The sequence below is a fragment of the Python bivittatus genome, unplaced genomic scaffold, assembly GCF_059951505.1.
Source record: "Python bivittatus isolate LINGU-HERP-01145 unplaced genomic scaffold, Pbiv_v1 ctg000220_np1212, whole genome shotgun sequence".
In the NCBI taxonomy this organism is placed as follows: domain Eukaryota; kingdom Metazoa; phylum Chordata; class Lepidosauria; order Squamata; family Pythonidae; genus Python; species Python bivittatus.
Genome location: NW_028277048.1, coordinates 31723567 through 31744035, shown reverse-complemented (window position 1 = coordinate 31744035; position 20469 = coordinate 31723567). Strand labels below are relative to the sequence as shown.

At 41.2% G+C, this 20469-nt stretch overlaps 1 protein-coding gene and 1 non-coding gene across 3 annotated transcripts; one reads left to right on the top strand and one right to left on the bottom strand.

The window, feature by feature from the left end:
* Positions 1 to 9645: 9645 nt before the first annotated feature.
* On the bottom strand, positions 9646 to 9718 carry TRNAR-CCG (transfer RNA arginine (anticodon CCG)). The gene has a single exon. It is a non-coding gene; the product is annotated as a tRNA-Arg (tRNA).
* Positions 9719 to 10269: 551 nt separating this feature from the next.
* Positions 10270 to 19668, top strand: KPNA2 (karyopherin subunit alpha 2). 2 transcript variants are annotated; one of them, XM_007430546.4, is made up of 11 exons: positions 10270 to 10421; positions 11431 to 11535; positions 11612 to 11752; positions 13235 to 13323; positions 14021 to 14289; positions 15019 to 15113; positions 15195 to 15458; positions 16333 to 16566; positions 18414 to 18596; positions 18759 to 18908; positions 19175 to 19668. In XM_007430546.4, the coding sequence occupies exons 2-11, from the start codon at positions 11461 to 11463 to the stop codon at positions 19262 to 19264; spliced, it is 1590 nt and encodes a 529-aa protein (XP_007430608.1). In that variant the 5' UTR covers positions 10270 to 10421; positions 11431 to 11460; the 3' UTR covers positions 19265 to 19668. The 2 variants fall into 2 exon arrangements, with proteins under 2 accessions (XP_007430608.1, XP_087994395.1); XM_088138269.1 differs by lacking the exon at positions 10270 to 10421 and adding an exon at positions 10471 to 10670.
* Positions 19669 to 20469: the final 801 nt, after the last annotated feature.

The window sequence follows — 20469 nt, the reverse complement described above, 5'->3', positions numbered from 1 at the left end:
CAATCTTCTCTGCCGGCTTCCCCAGGAAGTCAATGCAGGGAAGGTTGGAAGCAGAGGGGATGGAGGGAAATCTCTCAGTGGTATGCAGCAATGGAGCTCAAATCCTGAAGATTTGAGCTCTGTTCCCGCACACTGCTGAGAGGTTTCCCCTCCTCTTAGTAGCATGCAGGAACGGAGCTCAAATCTTGAAGATCTTCAGGATTTGAGCTCCATTCCTCCAGCCCCACAAAGGATTTCCCCTCCGTCCATGGAGGGGAGGGCAAACCCTTCGGCAGGCTTTAGGAATGTTTGAGAGTGAAAGGGCTGCTTACCCAGAGGATTTCAGCTCTGCGTGGAGCTGAAATCCTTCAGCAGACGGTTCTTTCACTCTGTCCGATTAACAAGCTGGGAGATTGCTTAACGACCGCAACTGAATGACTGGATTGAGTGAAGCAGTCACATGGGCATCTCGCTTAACGACTGCTTCACTCTACGACTGAGATTCTGGTCCCAATAGTGGTTGTTAGGCGATGACTACCTGTAATGACAACAGGTACAGCAGCCAGCATTAGAATTAACAATGAAGGTATTAAAGCTGTGGATAGCTTCTGCCTTTTAGGATCGACTATCACCAGTAAAGGAACTAGCAGTCAGGAAATACATCACAAACTAGCACTTGATAGGGTAGCAATGAAGGCCTTGAAAAAGATATTCAGATACCATGAAATATCTATACCTACGAAGATCAGAATTGTGCAGGCAATGTTTTTCCCTGTGATACTCTGTGGAAGTGAAAGTTAGACTTTGAAGAAGCAGGATAGGAAGGGCTTTGATGCTTTTGAACTTTGGTGTTGGAGAGGACTCCTAAGAATACCATGGATAACTAAGAAGACAAACAAATAGATCATAGAACAAATCAATCCAGAGTTCTCACTTGTGTCTCAAATTTTGAATATGTTTTGAACACATTATGCAAAGACCTAGCTGCCTTGAGAGGTCCACAATGCTGGGAAAGATGGAAGGAAAGAGAAGTAGATAACTAGCAGCAAGGTGGATGGACTCCATTACAATGGTGACAAGTGCACTGCTGGAAAACCTGAAGGTCCAGGTTGGGGACATATGATCCTGGAGATGATCTATCTATGTGATTGCTAAGGGTTGACACTGACCTGATGGGATATAATCATCAATCACTAGATTACTTGCTATAAAATCTATTTATAGTAAACTAAGACCCACACATTATAAAGAAAACAGAGTAGAAAAAACAGTGACACATATAATTCACGTTAATAAAAGAGTTGATAAAAGAATTTTTTATTGAAAACCTAACCTTTGGGGTTGAATGGGATGGGGGGAAAGGAAGTGATTCTGCTGTATAATTAAATTCTAACAAGACACAAAGCAAACAACAGAAAAAAATACATGAAATTTAACTTTTAAAAATTTGGATAGGCAACATTTTTATCCCTGAGAACCATTAACAACCATCAGGGGCTGCACACATGCATGCCCATACTGTACATATACACACCACATACTGTATCTCCAGTTACCCAGTAATCTTTAGCAAAGGTGCTGAGTTTGTTCCTGCCCCCAGCAACCTGCCTGTTCATTGCTGGGTTCCTTCTCTGGAAACCAGTAATCATAAATGGGATCACCAAAATAAAAGAGAATCTTATTCTTCTGCTCAATTATAGTGGAAAACCAGAAATTTTGAACAAGCCACTAGGAGGCAGGAGGAATCAACAAAGTTTCCCTCTTTCAGCCATTAACCCAGGTGGGCCACTGTTGGCCTCACTTTCTGAACCCGGGGGCTGCTTGCTGTCCTTGAGCTGGGAATTTTCTATTCCTATTCTAAAGGAAGAAGTCAGGTGCGAATGGAGTGGAATGGCGAACAATTAGGAATTGACACTTTATATGGCTGGAAGAAAGAGGATTTGTTAGAAGGAAAAATCTGGAAGGTCTAATGTCCCAAATGATTCCTCTTTGACTCTTCTAAAGGATCTCAAACACTCTTGCCCAGATGAGATAGCACCAAAGAAAATATACATACAATTCAACATTCCTCCCAGAACATGTCAAAATTCTACTCTACATAATCCATAAATATCACCAGATTGTTTTATTAAGGATGCCAAAGATTCTATCAACAAATTAAATATTAATGAAGATAAACATCCTTGATACATTGCATGTTGTATACAGAGAAAATTATCCCATTCAGAGGAAATAATTCCATTCATAATTACTGGAGCAGAGGAATAAAAAGTAATATATTTTATCTAAGAAATAAATTCTACAGGAAATCCAATATCTTTATCACTTGCACCAGAAACTTGACTTGCTGCATCTAATGCTGCCAAAATGCCTGATTGTGCTGAATTAATGATTGAAGATAATACCTTCTTCAATATTCTTTGCCAAAGTAATTGTTAACGTCTTATTATTAATGTTTAACAAAGAAATTGGGTAATAACTCACACAATTCATAGGGTCCTTACCAGCTTTCAAAGTAACCATTATATAAACTTCAGAGTATAAAGCTGCTTAGGGGACTTTTTTAAAGAGAGTGTATGTATCTCCTGATATATCTCCAGCAAACTAGGAGTCAAGCTCACCTTAAATTTTTTATACTGCAGTATAGGTACCCCATCTGGCAGAGCCTTTCCAGATTTCACTGTGCCCATAATATAAAATATTTACTGTAAGGTTAATGGTGTAGCTAAGCCTCTTTACAGTACTATATTAGGCAACCAAGATTTCTGGAAGATTTATTCCATTTAAAAAGCATGCAAGTGCTCAGTAGATATTGCTATGTTTACAGAATCTAAACCTTTACAAAACTCTATAAAATGGGAGTTAATTTCAATATAATCACTATGAATCAAAGTGATCTGTTATTATAGTTGTTATATTATTGTATTTCAATTGTTTCAAATGAGAGGAGATAGATAGATAGATAGATAGATAGATAGATAGATAGATAGATAGATAGATAGATAGATAGAATATTTAGCACCCAAGATCAGGCTCTATTTTAATTGGTCTAAAGCTGTGATACAATTTGCAGATTGTGAATTCTGGCATTTTGTTCAAATATCTTCTACTTACTTTATTCACTCTCTACAACATGATTCTTTCTCTTTTTGTTCTTCCAAGAGGCATAGGCTATTGTCTTACTATGTTTAAAGCATGTATACATGCTTTAAATGCATCCCACATTAGTCAATTCTCTGTTTATTGGAAAAAAACCAAGTCTGTGTCTTTTTTGCTGCTGTTGATTCACAACCTGACAGTCTAACAACAAAGTATCAAAACACCACTTCCCTCTAACTGGAATTCCTCCTCTGCCCCAAAGGCATAACTATAAGTACACAATCAGAAATTGTACTTGGACTAATGTTACATTTGTTAAATAAGTTAATAATTGATTGAGATATTAAAGAGTAATCCAGTTTAGAACACATGCCATGAAGGGTAGATGAAAACTATAATCTTGCTTGTTTGGATGTAACTGTCTCCATATATCCACTAAATCAAATTCCCAGATGTATGCATGAAGAACATTTCAACTATGTGGACTTGTTTTATTCCTTGAAATCTTATTTTGGTTATGGAATGGGTCTAAAATTAAATTAAAATTATCAGACACAATAATCAAGACCACCTGTAACCCAAACCCTGGCAAAACAATTATACTGAATATCAGGCTTATCTTTCATGGGACCATAAACTTTTATCCAACAATTTCTGATTTAACAACTAAAATTATATGATAACCTTCAGAGTTCAGAATTTCTTGTTCAGTTAGAAAAATAGAAAATTTCTTAATTAAAATCACACCAATTTTTTTCCCCAGGATGTTGGACCTAGGATCTGGTCCAATTCTTCTTGGCTGGCCACCAACATTTTATTTTATTTTGCTTTCTCTGACTCTTCCTAGGTTTTAATCTCCTTCTCATATAACTCACTCTTAGCTTCTTGTTTTTTAAACGTTTCTTGCTACAGTATATTTCCTTTCCAAAAGATCCACATTAGCAGCATACTGTATTCCAAGAGATGTTGATTAATTGTCTGTAATATCACCAACAACTCAGAGTTTGCAATATACGTACCTTGCAGTAATGATGAAGGACTCTCTGGAGTTACAACCACTCAGTATATCTTCCATTCAAACCCAAATTCAAGCCAAAGTATTCCCTGATGGGGGGTGGGGTAAGTAATTTCTTAGGTGAAGTCACACTCCCCAAAAGTCAGGGCTAGGGTGGAGGGCTATGTGAGAGAAGGCAGCTGTTCCAGAAGGGGAGAAAGAACATGGAGAAGGAAAAGGCTGCTGCTTGTGTTTATGCAGCAAATCATCTCCCCAAAATTCCAAGGCCCACATAAAACAATATAAATGGTAGTTTTGCTTATCAGTTCTTATTGCTTTCATGATTTGCAGAAGAGAGAGAAACAAACTGTGTGTTAGCAAACCACCACTTTGCTGGAAGTCATATTATTGAATCCTACACTGGTTGGACCACTGACAGATTCAGTATAGGACACATTCATATGTACACATGATTAAAAGTGGCACATTTTATGTATACCTCTTGACACTTGAGACCTAATAATAATAAAAGCCAGGGCAACACCAAAAAGTTAAACTGTGCCATTGGTTCAGGTCTGCACCTTACCAATAGTTTTAATTTGAATCTGAGAAAGGGAGGAGTCAGAGCTGAGTAGTAATAGCAAATATAACACGAATAAGAAACAAAAGATCCAAAAAAGATAAAAGACAAAAATAGCTGAGAACAAGACTGAACGGGAAAAGAAAATGGTGTAAACAGAATGAGTTCTAGCTAACTCTTGACACTTGAGACCTAATAATAATGAAAGCCAGGGCAACACCAAAAAGGTAAACTGTGCCATTGGTTCAGGTCTGCACCTCACCAATAGTTTTAATTTGAATCTGAGAAAGGGAGGAGTCAGAGCTGAGTAGTAATAGCAAATATAACACGAATAAGAAACAAAAAATCCAAAAAAGATAAAAGACGAAAATAGCTGAGAACAAGACTGAACGGGAAAAGAAAATGGTGTAAACAGAATGAGTTCTAGCTAAATAAAAATCACAACAAAATGAAAAAAGATTATGAGAAGAAAAACAAAAAAGTAGCTTCAGAACTAAATAGAAAGCAGCAGGAAGTAAATCTAAAAAATTATCAGTATAATAACAGAAAGATAGGAGAAATCAGAAAGAATTGCTAAACAAAAAATAGAAGTCAAATCAAAATGAATATTTAAACAAATCCTACAGTATTAAATGTCAGTAAAGATAAAAGAAAATTAGAGCCAAGATTTAGACTTGGAAAAAATATTAAAAATAGCACAAGCTAGAGAATGAAAAATGGTTGCAGGAGAGAGAAAATAATGTTTAAAAAAGGGATGGGGGGAAAAGGAAGCCAAAAAAAGAAAATAATGGAAGAAAAAAGATCACTCCCACCTCATAGAATATTGGGAAGTGCACAAAAAAGAACAGGATCATAGGAATAGATGATGTTATCCAACTTTCAGCGGGAGCTTAGTAAAAGTGGAAAGGATTTATGAACGGCTCAGTGACAGTTTAACTGCCCACAGGAGAAGGAAAACCCAGAAATTAGATTTGGAGGAAAAGAAGTGCAAGTAAGGGATTGGCTGGAACCAAGAAACAAATGACAGTAACCAAATATAAAGGGAATATGTGAGGAAATGGAAGTGCACACCCAAAAAGTTGGTAGGAAAATAGAGTAAATCAGCCATTTTAAACCTGGGTGCCTCATATTTGCAGACTTCTCCTCCCAGAATGCTCAGCAATGACCATAAATTAATCCTAATGTGACAAATCCATATGAAGCTAGAAATCTAGAGATTCGATGTCAAAAGTAGGCACATACAACGATGTTAAGTTGGAAATCATTGAAAACAATGGAAATTATTCAAATCTGTAGGCTGGTTTTCTTCAACCTGGTGCCTTCTAGGTATCTGGGACTACAACTTCCATAGCCCCAAAGCAGCTGGGCTGGCATCCAATACCCAATGCTCATGAAGGGCACCAAGATGTAGTCTTTTGGACAGGTATTTTATGTAACCCCTAGAAAGATCACTTGACAGTGCCAATGTGATCCTAACAGTTTGGTGAGTCTTGGTTTCTGGCTCCAAGACGAAGAAGCCAAGCAGCAGCTTTTAATGCCCTTGGAGCATCAAAACGCTGCTTTCCCACCAAAGGATGACCCACAAAGCAGCTCTTGTACTTTGATGAATGAATAAAAAGAATACAACACTTTGGCAGAAACTAGACCTTATTTACCATTATTTTAATAAAAATTAAGCCGAATTGATGAAATCACAGAAGATTTAGAGGTCAAAACCTTAGATTTGAACATGTTCTTAGGCCACCATTGTCTGGCAGCATGTTGCTTCTCTGAAAGCATGCACACTCTGAAAAACAATTTTTCTCCTTGAATGGCTAAAATAGCGGCAAATGTGAATCTCTTAAGTGATTTACTTCTAATTATTGGTATTTTTGAAGAAATTTCTGTGCTATCAATTGCTTTACAATCAATTCCTACCAGTTTACAAAAAGCTGACAAATGTATAAGATGTACAGCTAGAGTGATGCAGCCTTTTCCCAGATGGTCAGATGCAAAACTTTCCACAGAGCATTCAAAAATATCAGTTCAAAGAAAACTCCATCGCTTCTGAGAATAAACTTACTCAGCATGCAATTGACTATTTGAGACCCGGCTTTTTATCAACAAATCGTTTTATTTTTCAACTGGGAAACTGAACCTGAAGACAATGTTGCTGATCAACAATATGAAAAGCTTTTAGTCCTGTTCAGTTGGTTGAACCCAACTACCTGGAAATTATGACAAAAATTATTTATTTATTTATTAGATTTATCTCCGCCTATCTCCCCCTAATGGGGGACTCTGGGAGGCTCACAAAATCCATTAAAACAATAAATATATCCAAAATTACATAAAACATGAAAACTATACAAAATGTTACCAAAAAAACCCCAAAAAGTCCGAGAGGCTGATGGTTACCAGAGCTGCAGATGACAGGCCTCTAAGGGGCTAGCCATCCCCACACTTGGTGTCTTCCCTTCCCACCCCAGACCAAGTGGCAGAACCAGGTCTTCAGATCCCTCCGGAAGGCCAGGAGTGAGGGGCCCAATCTCACCTCCAGGGGCAAGATATTCCAAAGGGCGAGGGCTACAGCGGAAAAGGCCCACCTTCTGGACCCCGCTAATCAGAGCTCTTTTACTGAGGGGGTCCGAAGCATGCCCTCCCTGTGTGATCGGGTGGGATGGGTTGAAGTCATGGGGAAGAGGCAGTCCCTTAGGTAACCTGGTCCCATGCCACGTAGGGCTTTAAAGGTAATAACCAACATCTTGAATTGGACTCAGAAGCAAACTGGAACCCAATGCAGCTTGCAGAGCAATGGTGTTACGTGGGCCCTTCTTGGGGCTCCAAAAATAGTCCACGCAGCTGCATTCTGGACCAGCTGTAGCTTCCAGATACTCTTCAAGGGTAGCCCCATGTAGAGTGCATTGCATTAGTCTATATGGGAGATAACAAGGGCATGAGTGACCATTTGAAGGACATCCTGATCCAGGAAAGGGTGTAACTGATGCAGAACCCAAAGTTGTGCAAAGGCCCTCCTGGCCATGGCTGCCACCTGCTCTTTGAGCTGGAGCCATGAGTCCAGGAGGACCCCCAGATTATGCACTGGGTCTGTTTGGGGCAGTGCTACCCCATCCACCATCAAAGATGACAAAGTCCCGGATACAGAGGAGCCATTAACCCACAGCCACTCCATCTTACCAGGGTTCAGCTGAAGCCTGTTGTTCCCCATCCAGACCCCCACAGCCTCCAGGCACTGCGAAAGGGCAGTCATGGCATCACTAACCTCACCTGGGATGGAGATGTATAACTGAGTATCATCAGCATATTGATGATACCTCATCCCATGATGGCGGATGATCTCGCCCAGCGGTTTCATGTAGATGTTGAAAAGGAGCGGGAAGAGAACCAAACCCTGAGGCACCCCACAAAGGAGGGGCTGAGGATGGGACCTCTCACTCCCTATCACCACCGACTGGGACCGGCCCTGACGAAAGGAGGTGAACCAGCACAGAATCGTGCTGCCCACCCCCAATTCCCTGAGCCGTCCCAAAAGGATACTGTGGTCGATGGTATCGAAAACCACTGAGAGATCAAGGAGAGCAAGGTTTGTGAGGGAAAAGAAAGTAGCATATCTGAATCAGCTGCTACATGTTTGGCATGGTGGATAAAGGCACCAGGCTAGAAACCAGGAGACCCTGAGTGTGAGTCCTGCTTTAGGCACAAAGTCAACTGGGCCTGTCCCCCTCTGTAACCCCCTGGAAGCAGGCAAGGGTAAACCACTTCCGAAATTTTGCCAAGAAAACTGCAGGGACTTGTCCAGGCAGACTCCAGGAGTCAAAACTGATTTGAAGGTACACACACACACACATGTGCAAGAAGTTAACAGCTGGCCACATATCCAACTTAATGTCCATAAAAATAAGAGGCAAGCCTTTAGTAAATTGAGATCCAGAACTTTTTGGGAAGACTTGGCACCGGCAACTGATGTGAGAATTCATCCCACAAGGTTTGAAGAACCATCAGAAAATATGCTTGCTGTATAGAAAACCCTGTAGTTTGTCTGTTTCAAATTGCATTTTTTAAACAAATTATTTAACACATTTCTAATTTGCAAGAATGTATTTTGCATTCCACAAATGAGTTCTTAACTGCAAGCGAAGGCGCACTTGTTGACCACAGACTGGCAGCACGCCTCTGCTGCTGAAGTTAGGTGGACAAAGTTGGTAAGGAAAGAAGGATCTTAGAGGCCCCCAGGAGTGAGATTTCCGTGTTTCCTCTCATGTTTTGTCCCAGCAAAGAGTTCATGTAACCTTACCTAGATTGTCCTGGTCTGTGGAATTGCTTATTTCCCCAATTGCATTCAGAAAGTTACTGAAAACAGATGCCTTCCAGATGGCTCTCTCTGCTTTTACTTTTGAGTTGTTACTTTGTTTAGTTTTTAGGCTACTGCGGATGCTTTAAATCAGTGTTTTTCAAACTTGGGATCTTTAAAAGGTGTGGACTTCAACTCCCAGAATTCCCCAGCCAGCAAGATGGCTGGGGAATTCTGGGAGTTGAAGTCCACACCTCTTAAAGTCCCCAGGTTTGAAAAACACTGATTTAAATGGTTTTTTCTTTACATCGTGTTAACAGCAGATACGAATCAATCAATCAATCAATCAATCAAATAAATCATTTTCAAGCGAGCCCAAATTTGCTAGCAGCCAGCCACGCCCGGCGTGAAAGAGTTCCCCGGGTGCATTTGGGATGTAAAAATCGTCTTTGAGCGGAGGGAACCCACAAAGGTTCCTCTGGTATCTTTAATGCGAACAAGTCTCGCTCGCGTCCTATCCCACGTTTGTCGGGCCAATTCGTGAACAGCCCAGACTACAACTGGAAGGGCTTGTTTTATTCCGTTCCAGAACGATGGTGGGAAGGAAGAACCAAAGCGACTAACAAAGACTAAGAAGCCCATCGTCAACCTCGGGAAACGTCTTCATAAATTTTAATCTCGCTGCAAAACAAGAGCAATGAACGACCCAGATGGGACTCGAACCCACAATCCCCAGCTCCGGAGGCTGATGCCTTATCCATTAGGCCACTGGGTCACTCGACGAAGAGCTGTGAGAGCCGCGTTCTAAGGGCCCCTCCCGAACACGCAAGGCTCCGCCCACTCACGTCCGTCCTTTCTCTCCTGGTTTCGTTTTCCGTCCCTAAGAAATTGGCCACGCCCTCCGCCTCGGTTCGCCTGGCGTTCTAGCAGCTTCCGCCAGCGCATCTCGCTACCTCTTGAGCGGATTCGAAGGCTGGCTGCGTTCTAACTCCTCCTTCAGGTCTACCGGCCTGAGACTGATCTGCTGCCCGCCTGGAAGAGTTTGGCGCTAACAGGCTATCCAAAGTGTCATCACTTGCCGAAATGCTGTATCTGAACAGAAAAAGTTTAAAATCCCCGGTAACCAAACTGACGACGCAACGATCAATTCTGCCCCCCGTGTAGTTTGTATCGTAACGTTTGCCCCGCAAACAGCCCCGCCGGGCAGGGTAGTCCACGGACCTCGCGCGTAGGCGTTGAATACAACGATCGCGAGACCTCAGGCTCACGAGAAACACACATCCCTCCCTCCCTCAGGAGCGCGAGAGCTGAGCGGATTATATTTTTTCAAACTGGCCAATGAGAGGTTTGCTTTGACTCGAATTCGCCAATGAGAGCGTGAAGCCACAAGAAGTTTAAATCACACCTTGCAGAGGAGGACGAGAGTCGGAGCTTCGCAGCTCCAGCAGTTCGGCGCAACGTGTTGGGGCGCTGGTCGGGTGAGTGGCGGAGCCGGAGAAGCGAAGCGTGCGCTGAGTTGTAGGACCGGGGGGAGCTTTCCTAGCGGGTCTGGAAGCGGGGAGGGACTCTGGAGAAGGATCAGAAGGCTGGGAAATGTTAAAGAGCTTTCGTGACCGGGACGATTCCGGTCACATTTCTTCTCTCTGCCGCCGCTCATTTGTATTTATTACGTTGTTTCACGAAAGCCTCATTTCCTGGCCAGGAAAGCACCCACGCTTCTTGTTCGTGTGAGTGGCTGCTGTCGCGCGACTTGCTTACTCGTTGCTCCTTAAACCAGGATTTATTCAGCTCGCTTTCCTGGGTTCTTATGACATGCGGGACTGTAGATTTACGAGGGCGGAGTTCGCCAAACACGCGAGGGTACAGTTGTGGTTGGCTGGTTTGTGGATTAGGGTTTTGTGTGAATGCTGCCAGTGAGTAGGTGTGTGTTTGGGGAGGGGATATGAGGATAACAACGGAGCTATGTGTAATGCGTATTTCCCTAAAATTCTCTTTCGCAAGTTCAATGGAATTTCCTCAAGAGTAACTGCGGGCCCGGAGTAAATGTAATCCAGAGTAGAGGAAATAAGATCAGCCCCCTGAAGGCTGGTGAGCCAGGTTTGTCTGTGAAGGACGGACCTGAGGAATTCCTAAGAGGAATAAAATGGTTCAAAAGCCCCACTGATCATTGTTACTGGTCAGTGCGAGCCCCTAATCCCCTTACTCAAAGGCATAAATCTTGAGACCTCAAGTGAGCTGGATATATTAAACGTTCTCAAACCTAGGAAAAGTCCTAGGAAAAGTTAATTGTAACTAAACACCATTTAGATCAACATTTAGATGTTTGAATAAAATATGCTTAGAACAGAGCTGCCTGTTATGTTGTAAACTGCATCTTAGCCACTGTTTGGTGGCTGTAAGTAATTTAGAAATTAATGCCAATTGCAGCTGTGGAATCAATATTGTTACAGGTTAATATCTTAATTTTAGCTATAAATCTCTTTCTAGGTTTAAAGACATATCTGTATCACAGTCACAATGTCTACCAATGAGAATGCTGGGGGAATGGCTGCCCGTCTGAACAGATTCAAGAACAAGGGGAAAGATTCCAATGTGAGTAACTGCCATCTTCCTATAACTACTTGTATTTTTAAAACCGCAGCTCAGTTCTTCAATGTATGTTCACTAGGAAATGAGGCGACGGCGGATGGAAGTCAACGTAGAGCTGAGAAAAGCTAAAAAAGATGATCAGATGCTAAAAAGGAGAAATGTTGGCACTTTTCCAGATGATGCTACTTCACCTCTGCAAGAAAACAATCGGAGCAATCAGGTAAGTGCCTATTTTATAAGTCTTTCTGAAGATTTGCTGTTTGGTTCTGTGTCGCTGTAGTGGTGGTTCTGGTTTTAGACAGGTATTTTTCCCAGCCCAAATGAAGATGGCAGACATTCAACTTGAGACCTTCTGTTCTCCACCATTGAGCTATAGGCCTTCTCCATTTAGAATAACAAACTCTTGATCTAGATTTGTTTGAGTGCTGTGGACAAAATCAGTTTGAATGTTGGAATGTCAAAAGTAATTACCTTATTTTATTTATTTATTTATTTAATGTGTATGCTGCCCATCTCCCCCAGAGGGTGACTCTGGGTGGCCCACGGTTAAGAGTAAAACCCAAAAACAATTTAAAATAAATACCAACATTAATTAATTAAAAAGTCAGACTATATAAAAAGAACCTAGACATAAAGACTAAAAACATTCAAGATGACAGGATAGAATCAGTTACCCCACAAGCCACTTCCACTGGTGTGAGCCCCCATCCAGCCCCCAGGCCATCTGGGATAGCCCAGATTTCACGCTCTTCCTGAAGGCCATGAAAGTGGGGGCACACCACACCTCGGGTGGTAAGTTCCACAGAGAAGGGGCCATGGCAGAAAAGGCCCTCTTCCTAGAGATTCCTCCACTGGTGGGGTCCGCACCATGCCCCTTCTGCCAGACAGAGTGGGGCAGGCTGATATAATGGGTGAGACAGCTCCTCAGATAACCTGGTCCTGTTCCATGAAGGGCTTTAAAGGTGATAACCAACACCTTGAATTGGACCTGGAAGCAAACCAGCGACCAATGCAGTTCGTGTAACAGAGGTGTTATATGGGCCTCCCTGGGGCATTCAGAACTGTCCGCGCCACTGCATTCTGCACCAGCTGTAGCTTCCGGATACTCTTCAAGGGTACCCCATGTAGAGCGCATTGCAGTAATCTAACCGGGAGGTAACCAGGACATGAGTGACTGTGTGGAGAGCCTCCTGATCCAGGAAGGGGCGTAGCTGACGCACAACACAAGCTGCACAAAGGCCCTCCTAGCCACAACTGCCACCTGCTCTTTGAACAGGAGCTGTGAGTCTAGGAGGACCCCCAGATTACGTACTGGGTCTGTTTGGGGTAGCACAACCCTGTCAAGAACCAAAGATGATAAACTCCTAGATCTTGAGGTTCCCCATACTCACAGCCACTCCCAGCCATCCAGGGTTCAGTTGAAGCCTGTTGTCCCCCATCTAGGCCCCTACAGCCTCTAGGCACCATGAAAAGGTAGCCATAGCATCACTTAGGTCACCAGGGATGGAGATACATAGTTGAGTATCATCAGCATACTGATGATATCTCATCCCATGATGCCGGATGATATATTTTATTCTATCTTAGTGAAGGCAACCTTAAAACCAAGGCCTGTGTATGCAGTGGTGTTGTACTAATGAGGTTTTCCAAGAATATTGTAATTGTTAAACTTCATGTAGGTGTTTGAAATGTTGCCTTGTAGGTTGCTGTCCATTGGTCTGTTGAAGAAATTGTGAAAGGCATTAACAATACTAATTTAGAAATCCAGATGCAGGCTACTCAGGCTGCCAGGTAACTCTATCAGTAATATCATTCATTCTGCTTTGCGTAACATGGACTGGGAACAAGAACTGAAAAGCTATAATCTGAGGTTTCATGCAGACTAGTACTCAGTGCAAGACTTCTCATTGACTGGATTAAGCAAAACCTAATTTGTTTAGTTTTGGCAATGCAGTATACAATCTAGGGAACTGTGGCTTAGTGTAGGATATGAACCTAGTCGTCTGTTGACTTCTGATGTATAATGGTTAGATGACAGTAATACAAATGTCTAAAACTTTAGGATACAAATCAGCAGCCTAATTTGATTCTGGAAACATCTCTCACTTCTTGATGGTTCAAGATGGTAATGCATATGCTTCCCAAAACATTAGTTGGGAATACTTTAGGTGCTGCATATATGATAGGATATTTTATTTAGTCTGTAAGTAATTGCTAAAAAAAAATTGGACTTGCTATATGAGTACCAGAAACTGGTCTTTAAACCTCATCCATGCCTATTGCCACTGGATTGAGGGATTTCAAATCTTGTATATAATGCTTTGCAGCAAAGGGAATGTTTCACTGTTCTGCACCTAAATGAAACAGTAGCGGCCAACTTTTTTAGATGAAATAGGACTAACAGCTGTTGTCATGGGAATTTAAGTTTTCTATCTGTAAAATGTGGAGAGGCAAATTTAATTTGCTTTTTTTTTCCCCTTACACATAGGAAACTGCTGTCCCGAGAAAAGCAGCCCCCTATAGACCAGATTATTAGAGCTGGCTTGATATCAAAATTTGTGTCCTTTTTGGGAAAAGCAAACTGCAGCCCTATTCAATTTGAAGCTGCTTGGGCACTGACCAATATTGCTTCCGGCACATCAGAACAGACCAAAGCTGTAGTAGACGGTGGAGCAATTCCTGCCTTTATTTCCCTGCTGGCTTCTCCCCATATTCACATTAGTGAGCAAGCTGTATGGGCTTTGGGGAATATTGCAGGTAAATGAGTAAAACTGAATGGCGTATTGCACTGATGTCTCTTTCTTGTAGGTAACGTTATGCAAAAAAAGCAAGGTGTTCATTTGAAATTCAAGACATTCTTTCAAATTTCTGCAGCACATAGCTGCATCACTGTTTTGACAAGTATAATCTTATGCCAGCATTTTCAACATTACGAGCTGAGTGAAGTATTACACAGAATTTATGCAACTATTTCAGAGCCTTTTCTGGAATTCATAACATTAAATGGTGGAGGGGAGGGGAAATCACATAATATATGGGAGCCATATGTTGTTAAGCATGCTCTTGTCCTTACAACCTTGAATACAGTGTTATTTAGGTAGAAATTATGTAAATTCGAAACTACAGCATCTTGAAGACTTTTGTACATATCAATGCTATGCATTTCAGGACTTTATCCAACTCTGCAATGCTGCTGTTGAAATCATTTCCACATGGTGGCATCTGATGACTAATATCTGTAACTGCAATGTTCTTTGGCTCCTGGATGCTAGTAGTTAGTTCGCCAAGGGTTTTAATGCTGGGTTATCAGCAAGCCTGCTTTCTTATTTCCCCTTCTTCCTGAGTAGTTTTCTGTGGCAGTTGTATAATGTTTGTAATGCTTGGATTGTGCTTAAGTCATGGTGATATTCCTGCCCTGAATTAGCAGTAATTCTATGTGATCTCTTACTCTGCATTTAACATTCTTATCTTTATTTCTGCCTTCAGGTGATGGCTCTGCTTACAGAGACTTAGTTATTAAATATGGTGCACTCGACCCACTTTTGGCTCTACTTGCTGTTCCTGATCTCTCTTCTATATCTGTAAGTGTGAGTTCTGAGCTAAAATCTGAAATGTAAAAAACAGTTTCAGCATTACTAAATCTTTACTATGGTTTCTTTCAGCTTGGCTACTTGCGTAACATAACTTGGACTCTGTCAAACCTCTGCCGTAACAAGAACCCTGCACCACCCATTGAAGCTATTGGACAGATTCTTCCGACTTTAGTTCGCCTGCTCCATCACCATGACCATGACGTCTTGGCAGACACGTGTTGGGCTATTTCTTATTTGACAGATGGGTCAAATGACAGAATTGAAATAGTGGTCAAAACTGGCCTAGTGCCACAATTGGTGAAACTCCTAGGATGTGGAGAAATTCCAATAATGGTAAGATAGCCACAAATACAAATTAGTGAAGGCTATGAAGTATTTAAATTTATATGAGTTGTTCTAGGAGACCACAGTTCCTAACTGCAGGTGTAGTAATCTCAGCAGCTTCTTGAGAAATGTAGTTTTAATATTCTCTGGTTTAGAAATCTTTTCAGTGTATTCATGTTGCTCAAATTGCAGTCTTCTTTGGCTATATAGTGTTGTATTGAGGTGGGTATACCTCCCTCTTTGACAGACATTATTGAAACATCCTTGTAATTTTCTATCTGGACATATCTGATTTTTCATAAGACCATGAGTTCTAGTTCTGCCTTAGGCATGAAGCTTACTGGGTGACCTTGGGCCAGTCATTCTCTCAGCCCTAGGAAGCAGGCAGTGGCAAATCACTTCTGAAATCTTTCCAAGAAAATCGCAGGGACTTGTTCAGGCAGTCTCCAGGAGTCAACACTGACTTGAAGGCACCAAAAAGAAAAAAAAAAGGGTTCTTAACAGAATAGCAAAAGGATCAACTAAATATGTGAAGTCCACATAGGTGGTTCCTGCTGTATACTTGGGAATGACTTTTATAACTGGTATACTATCTTCCTCTAATGTTGCTGTTAGCATGGCATATTTTATGGTTGTGATGAAGTAGAAGTTCTAGTTAGCTTTTAATACTGTGGTATGCTAGTTTATAATATGTACTTTTAATAGTATAGTAGCATTGAGAAATGCATTTAGGACTTTTGTGGGTGGTCTCATGTGAACATTGAGTAGGTACTACAAGGATTTATTCCGTTGACTATAGTATTCTATTGACTAAAAGGGACTGTCTCTGAAATTAGTCGGTTCTCAAATTATCCTTGTTAAGTAGCTTAAACTTCTTTTCCAGACTCCATCATTAAGAGCTATAGGAAACATTGTAACAGGGACTGATGAACAAACTCAAACTGTAATAGATTCTGGAGCACTAGTTGTCTTCCCAAGTCTGCTTACCCACCACAAAAGCAACATCCAGAAAGAAGCAGCATGGACCATGTCTAACATAACTGCTGGTCGGCAGGATCAGATCCAGAAGGTTGTGGACCATGGGCTTGTTCCATATCTTGTTGGCATCTTAAAAAAGGTAAGGCTAAAATATATTTTGATTTCTTTGTGCATCTCTGCCTTAGGCTGAACTTTGGCTTTAAAAACCTATGGTTTACTGTTGTGATGTATATATTTTTAAGAGATAATGTATGTCTTAAATGTATAGTTCTTCATAGTCTAGAAGACTTTATTATATATCTAAATATTTCACTGACACATTTAACTTTTGGGAAGAGTAATAAAATATACAGGTAGTCCTTGACTTACCACAATTGGGACTGGAATTTCTGTCGGGGTTGTAAAATGAGATGTCACATGACTGCATTGCTTAGCAACAGCACTCCCCGTTGCTGGCATTAAGCAAATTCCGTTCCCTCCCAGCCTTGAGCCTCAGTAAGGTAAAGGACTGCCTCCAACTCCCCCCAACCACCTATCTCCCCCTCAATCTCTGCCCTCTTGACTGCCTTGCACCCTGCCTTGTGCAGCCCTGCAAGTCTCTGGGACTGCTTGCCACACTGTGGCTTAGGGGCTTCTTGACCTTCCTTCCCCCTTCGCTTGCTGGCATGCACCAGCGCCCTCCTTCCCTCTTTTCTTCACTAGTACCAGCATCCTCCTTCACCACACTCGCTTGAGGACTCTCCAGTGATGCTTCAAGTGCGCACTCTGCAGCTCACGATGGAAGCTGCTGGCCATTTGTGAGGCTTTCTCCTTCCTCCTGTAAAGCCCCAGAACCACAGCGCAAATGGGGCATAGTGCATGTGAGGAAGTGAAGGAGGGTGTGGAGGAAGGGGGTGCTGGTGCAGGCAAGCAAAGGAGGGCATAGTGCGAGCAAGCGGGGGAAAGGAGGGTGTGGGGCATGCAAGTGAAGAAAGATCAAATGGGTGGGGGAGACTTACCCAAGAGACTTTGACTTTGCTTGTGGGAAGCCGGCAGGAAAGGTTGCAAATGGCAATCGTGGTTGTGGGGTGCTTGATAACTGGTCGTAAGTATGAACAGATTGCCAAGCATCCAGATTGCAATTACGTGACCACAGGGGTATTGCCACAGCTGTCATTTCGGGGACCAGTCGTAAGTCCGTTTTTTGAACGTTTGCTGAATTAATGGTTGTAACTCAACTACCCGTACAGTCTTTATGAAATACCTGTGCTATTTAAGAACATGGAATGTATTGATCTGTCATATTTTTAATTTAAAAGGTATACCTAAGCAATGTTCTTAAAATGCTTTGGTCACGTAGAACTGGGAAGAAAAAAGGGACATTTCTTGTGTTGGATCCTATAGTATTCCGGAAGGTTCTTTTACCCTTGGGGTGATTTGGGGGGGGGTATATAGATTTCAGAGGGAGAATCAACTAGAAGTGTATGTATTCCAAGAGATGGAAAATTTGGATCATAAACTTTTCATAGATTGAAGAGGCACCATGCTGAATCCAACTCACTATGTATAATGTAGATGCATCAAAGCTTTTCAGTAAACAAATTAGAAGTGTTAGGTTTGAAGATGCAAGATGCCCTGTATTGGTTACTTAACTCATCTTTTTGCAGGTAAGCAAATAGAATGAACTTAAAACCATCAGTTTATGGTTAACAGGCAGTGAAATAGTGTGCAGGAAATGCCACTGCTAAACATTGCAGCTTTTTCAGAATAAGAAAAAATAATTATTTTTTCATGTATCTAACCCTGAGTCATGTGCTGAGTGGGTGGCTACGTAAATCAACATTTCAAAGGGATAGCAGAAATTTATAACATTGCGGTAGATGTCAGACATGTATTTACCTTTTTGAGCATGTCACAGCACTTCTAACTTTCCAGTGTTAAACTTTCTTGGAGCCACTTCAAGGCTGTTCTACTGCTGTCTCCTTATTTTCTTGTGTCTTAAAACAGGGAGACTTTAAATCCCAAAAAGAAGCTGTATGGGCAGTGACTAACTATACAAGTGGTGGAACAATTGGCCAGATCATCTACCTTGTTCAGACAGGTGTATTAGAGCCATTATTGAATCTGCTCATGGTTAAAGACAGCAAAACAGTCCTGGTGATTCTGGATGCTATTAGTAACATTTTTGTGGTAAGTTGATAAAACAACCAGCCCCGGAGGTGGGGGGAGCATTTTCAAATAAGTGTTGCATATTTTACTACCAATAACCGTTAAAGCTAAAACATGAAGTTCAGGATATCTCATTTGTATGAAATGAGATATGGTCCATTAAAAATAAAATTATCTCTATAGGCAGCTGAAAAAATAGGTGAGACTGAAAAGCTTTGCATCATGATTGAAGAATGTGGTGGCTTAGACAAAATTGAAGCTCTACAATCCCATGAAAATGAGCAAGTTTATAAATCTTCTGCAACTCTGATTGAAAAATATTTTTCAGCAGAGGTAAGTAAATTCAAGTCAGCATGCAGAGGTTGCTATATAATAATAATTAAAAAAAGCTACTTCAGGAGATAAAAGTTTGTGCATGTATGGGTTTAACATCTGTAACAGCACTGAGGACACTGTTACATTAAAAACATGAAAGGATTTGTACTTTTTAATTTGTAATTAAAAATTAATTTGATTTTTAGATTAATTAAAATATGACCACATGCATCAGACTATGCAGAAGCTTCTGTCATATTTTAAGCTTCATTGTTTTATTATAGGAAGAAGAAGATGAGAATGTTGTTCCAGAGTCTGGTTCTGATGCATATACATTCCAGATTCAAGACAATACTGATGCCTTCAAGTTTTAAGTCTCTTGTCTGACAGTCTTCAACCTGTTTTTTCTCTCTGTTCTGTCTCTTACATTGCCTTCTTTCTATGTGAAATGTGAAATAGCACTTTGTTACAGCTAAAACTACTTGAACAGATCATGGCAGTTACATATGCCAAGTGAACTTGTGTCTTCTTCTACTTACGTGTCCTTTTTTTTGTATTCTGTACATTCTCCAGTTCAGAATCTATTGTCTTTCAGTAATGGATGTACCTAGATTTAGATTATATCCATACTACAGTTGACCAGATGGAAAAGGCTTGTGAATCTTCACTCTTGGTATGATTTGCAGAACGCTCAACACTGGCTAGCAAAAGCAACCTCTCAAACTGATTTTAAAGAATACTTGTTCAAATGAAATAAACTGGTATTTGAATATGAAAATTGTAATGTCTCTTTTTTGGAGATGCAAAATGGTGTATTATTGTCCTTGCTAATTTAAACAAAACTTACGCAGAAGAGACTGCTTAATCTTGCTGCAACTTCACTGCATGCTAACAACTGTGTTACCGAACTTTCTGCAGTTACCCACAGAGTCATGCTTAACAGAATTAAAATGATTTGAGGCAGGAAAAGATGGCAAAGCAAACATTGTTGATGATCTGTTGTCCTCAGAAGGAATTTTTCTAAAGTAGAAGTATTGTATTACCACTTTCAAAAGCCTGATTGCAGTTTCATACAACTGCCTAATCTGATGCTTCTCTAAGACACTGTCGAATTCAGTGCAGCTTCATTTGACTTTAGGGTGTCTCTGTGCTGGGACAAGGATGTAATTTTTTATAGCCAAACTATTTTTTCTAAAAATACAGAGGGCCACATTCGGTTATCACTAGGCTGAATGCAGTATTTTGTGCTATTTTTGCTTTAAAATGTTGAATTGCACTGATCAAAATCAGTTTAACTTTCAAACATCAGTGGCCAATCCAGGGTTGCTCTAGAGGCAGGTTGGTATAGGAATGGCGGACTGCATGAAGACTGTTGCTTACATTGCACCCAGATAATAACTTAACCTTGTGGAACTTCTCTTCTTGTTCAGTCGTTAAGTCGTGTCCGACTCGTGACCCCATGAGCCATATTGCGCCAGGCCTTCCTGTCCTTCACTGCCTCCCTGAGTTTGCTCAGTTTCATGCTCATTGCTTCAGTGATGCTATCTAACCATCTCATCCTCTGCCGTCCCCTTCTCCT

Bases quoted from the DNA above. Each gene is read 5' to 3' on its own strand.
- KPNA2 (XM_007430546.4), top strand. From the start codon at position 11,461: ATGTCTACCAATGAGAATGCTGGGGGAATGGCTGCCCGTCTGAACAGA. The intron at 15,459-16,332 runs GTAAGATAGCCA...CTTCTTTTCCAG, and splicing joins GTGGAGAAATTCCAATAATG to ACTCCATCATTAAGAGCTAT. The intron at 16,567-18,413 runs GTAAGGCTAAAA...GTCTTAAAACAG, and splicing joins TTGTTGGCATCTTAAAAAAG to GGAGACTTTAAATCCCAAAA.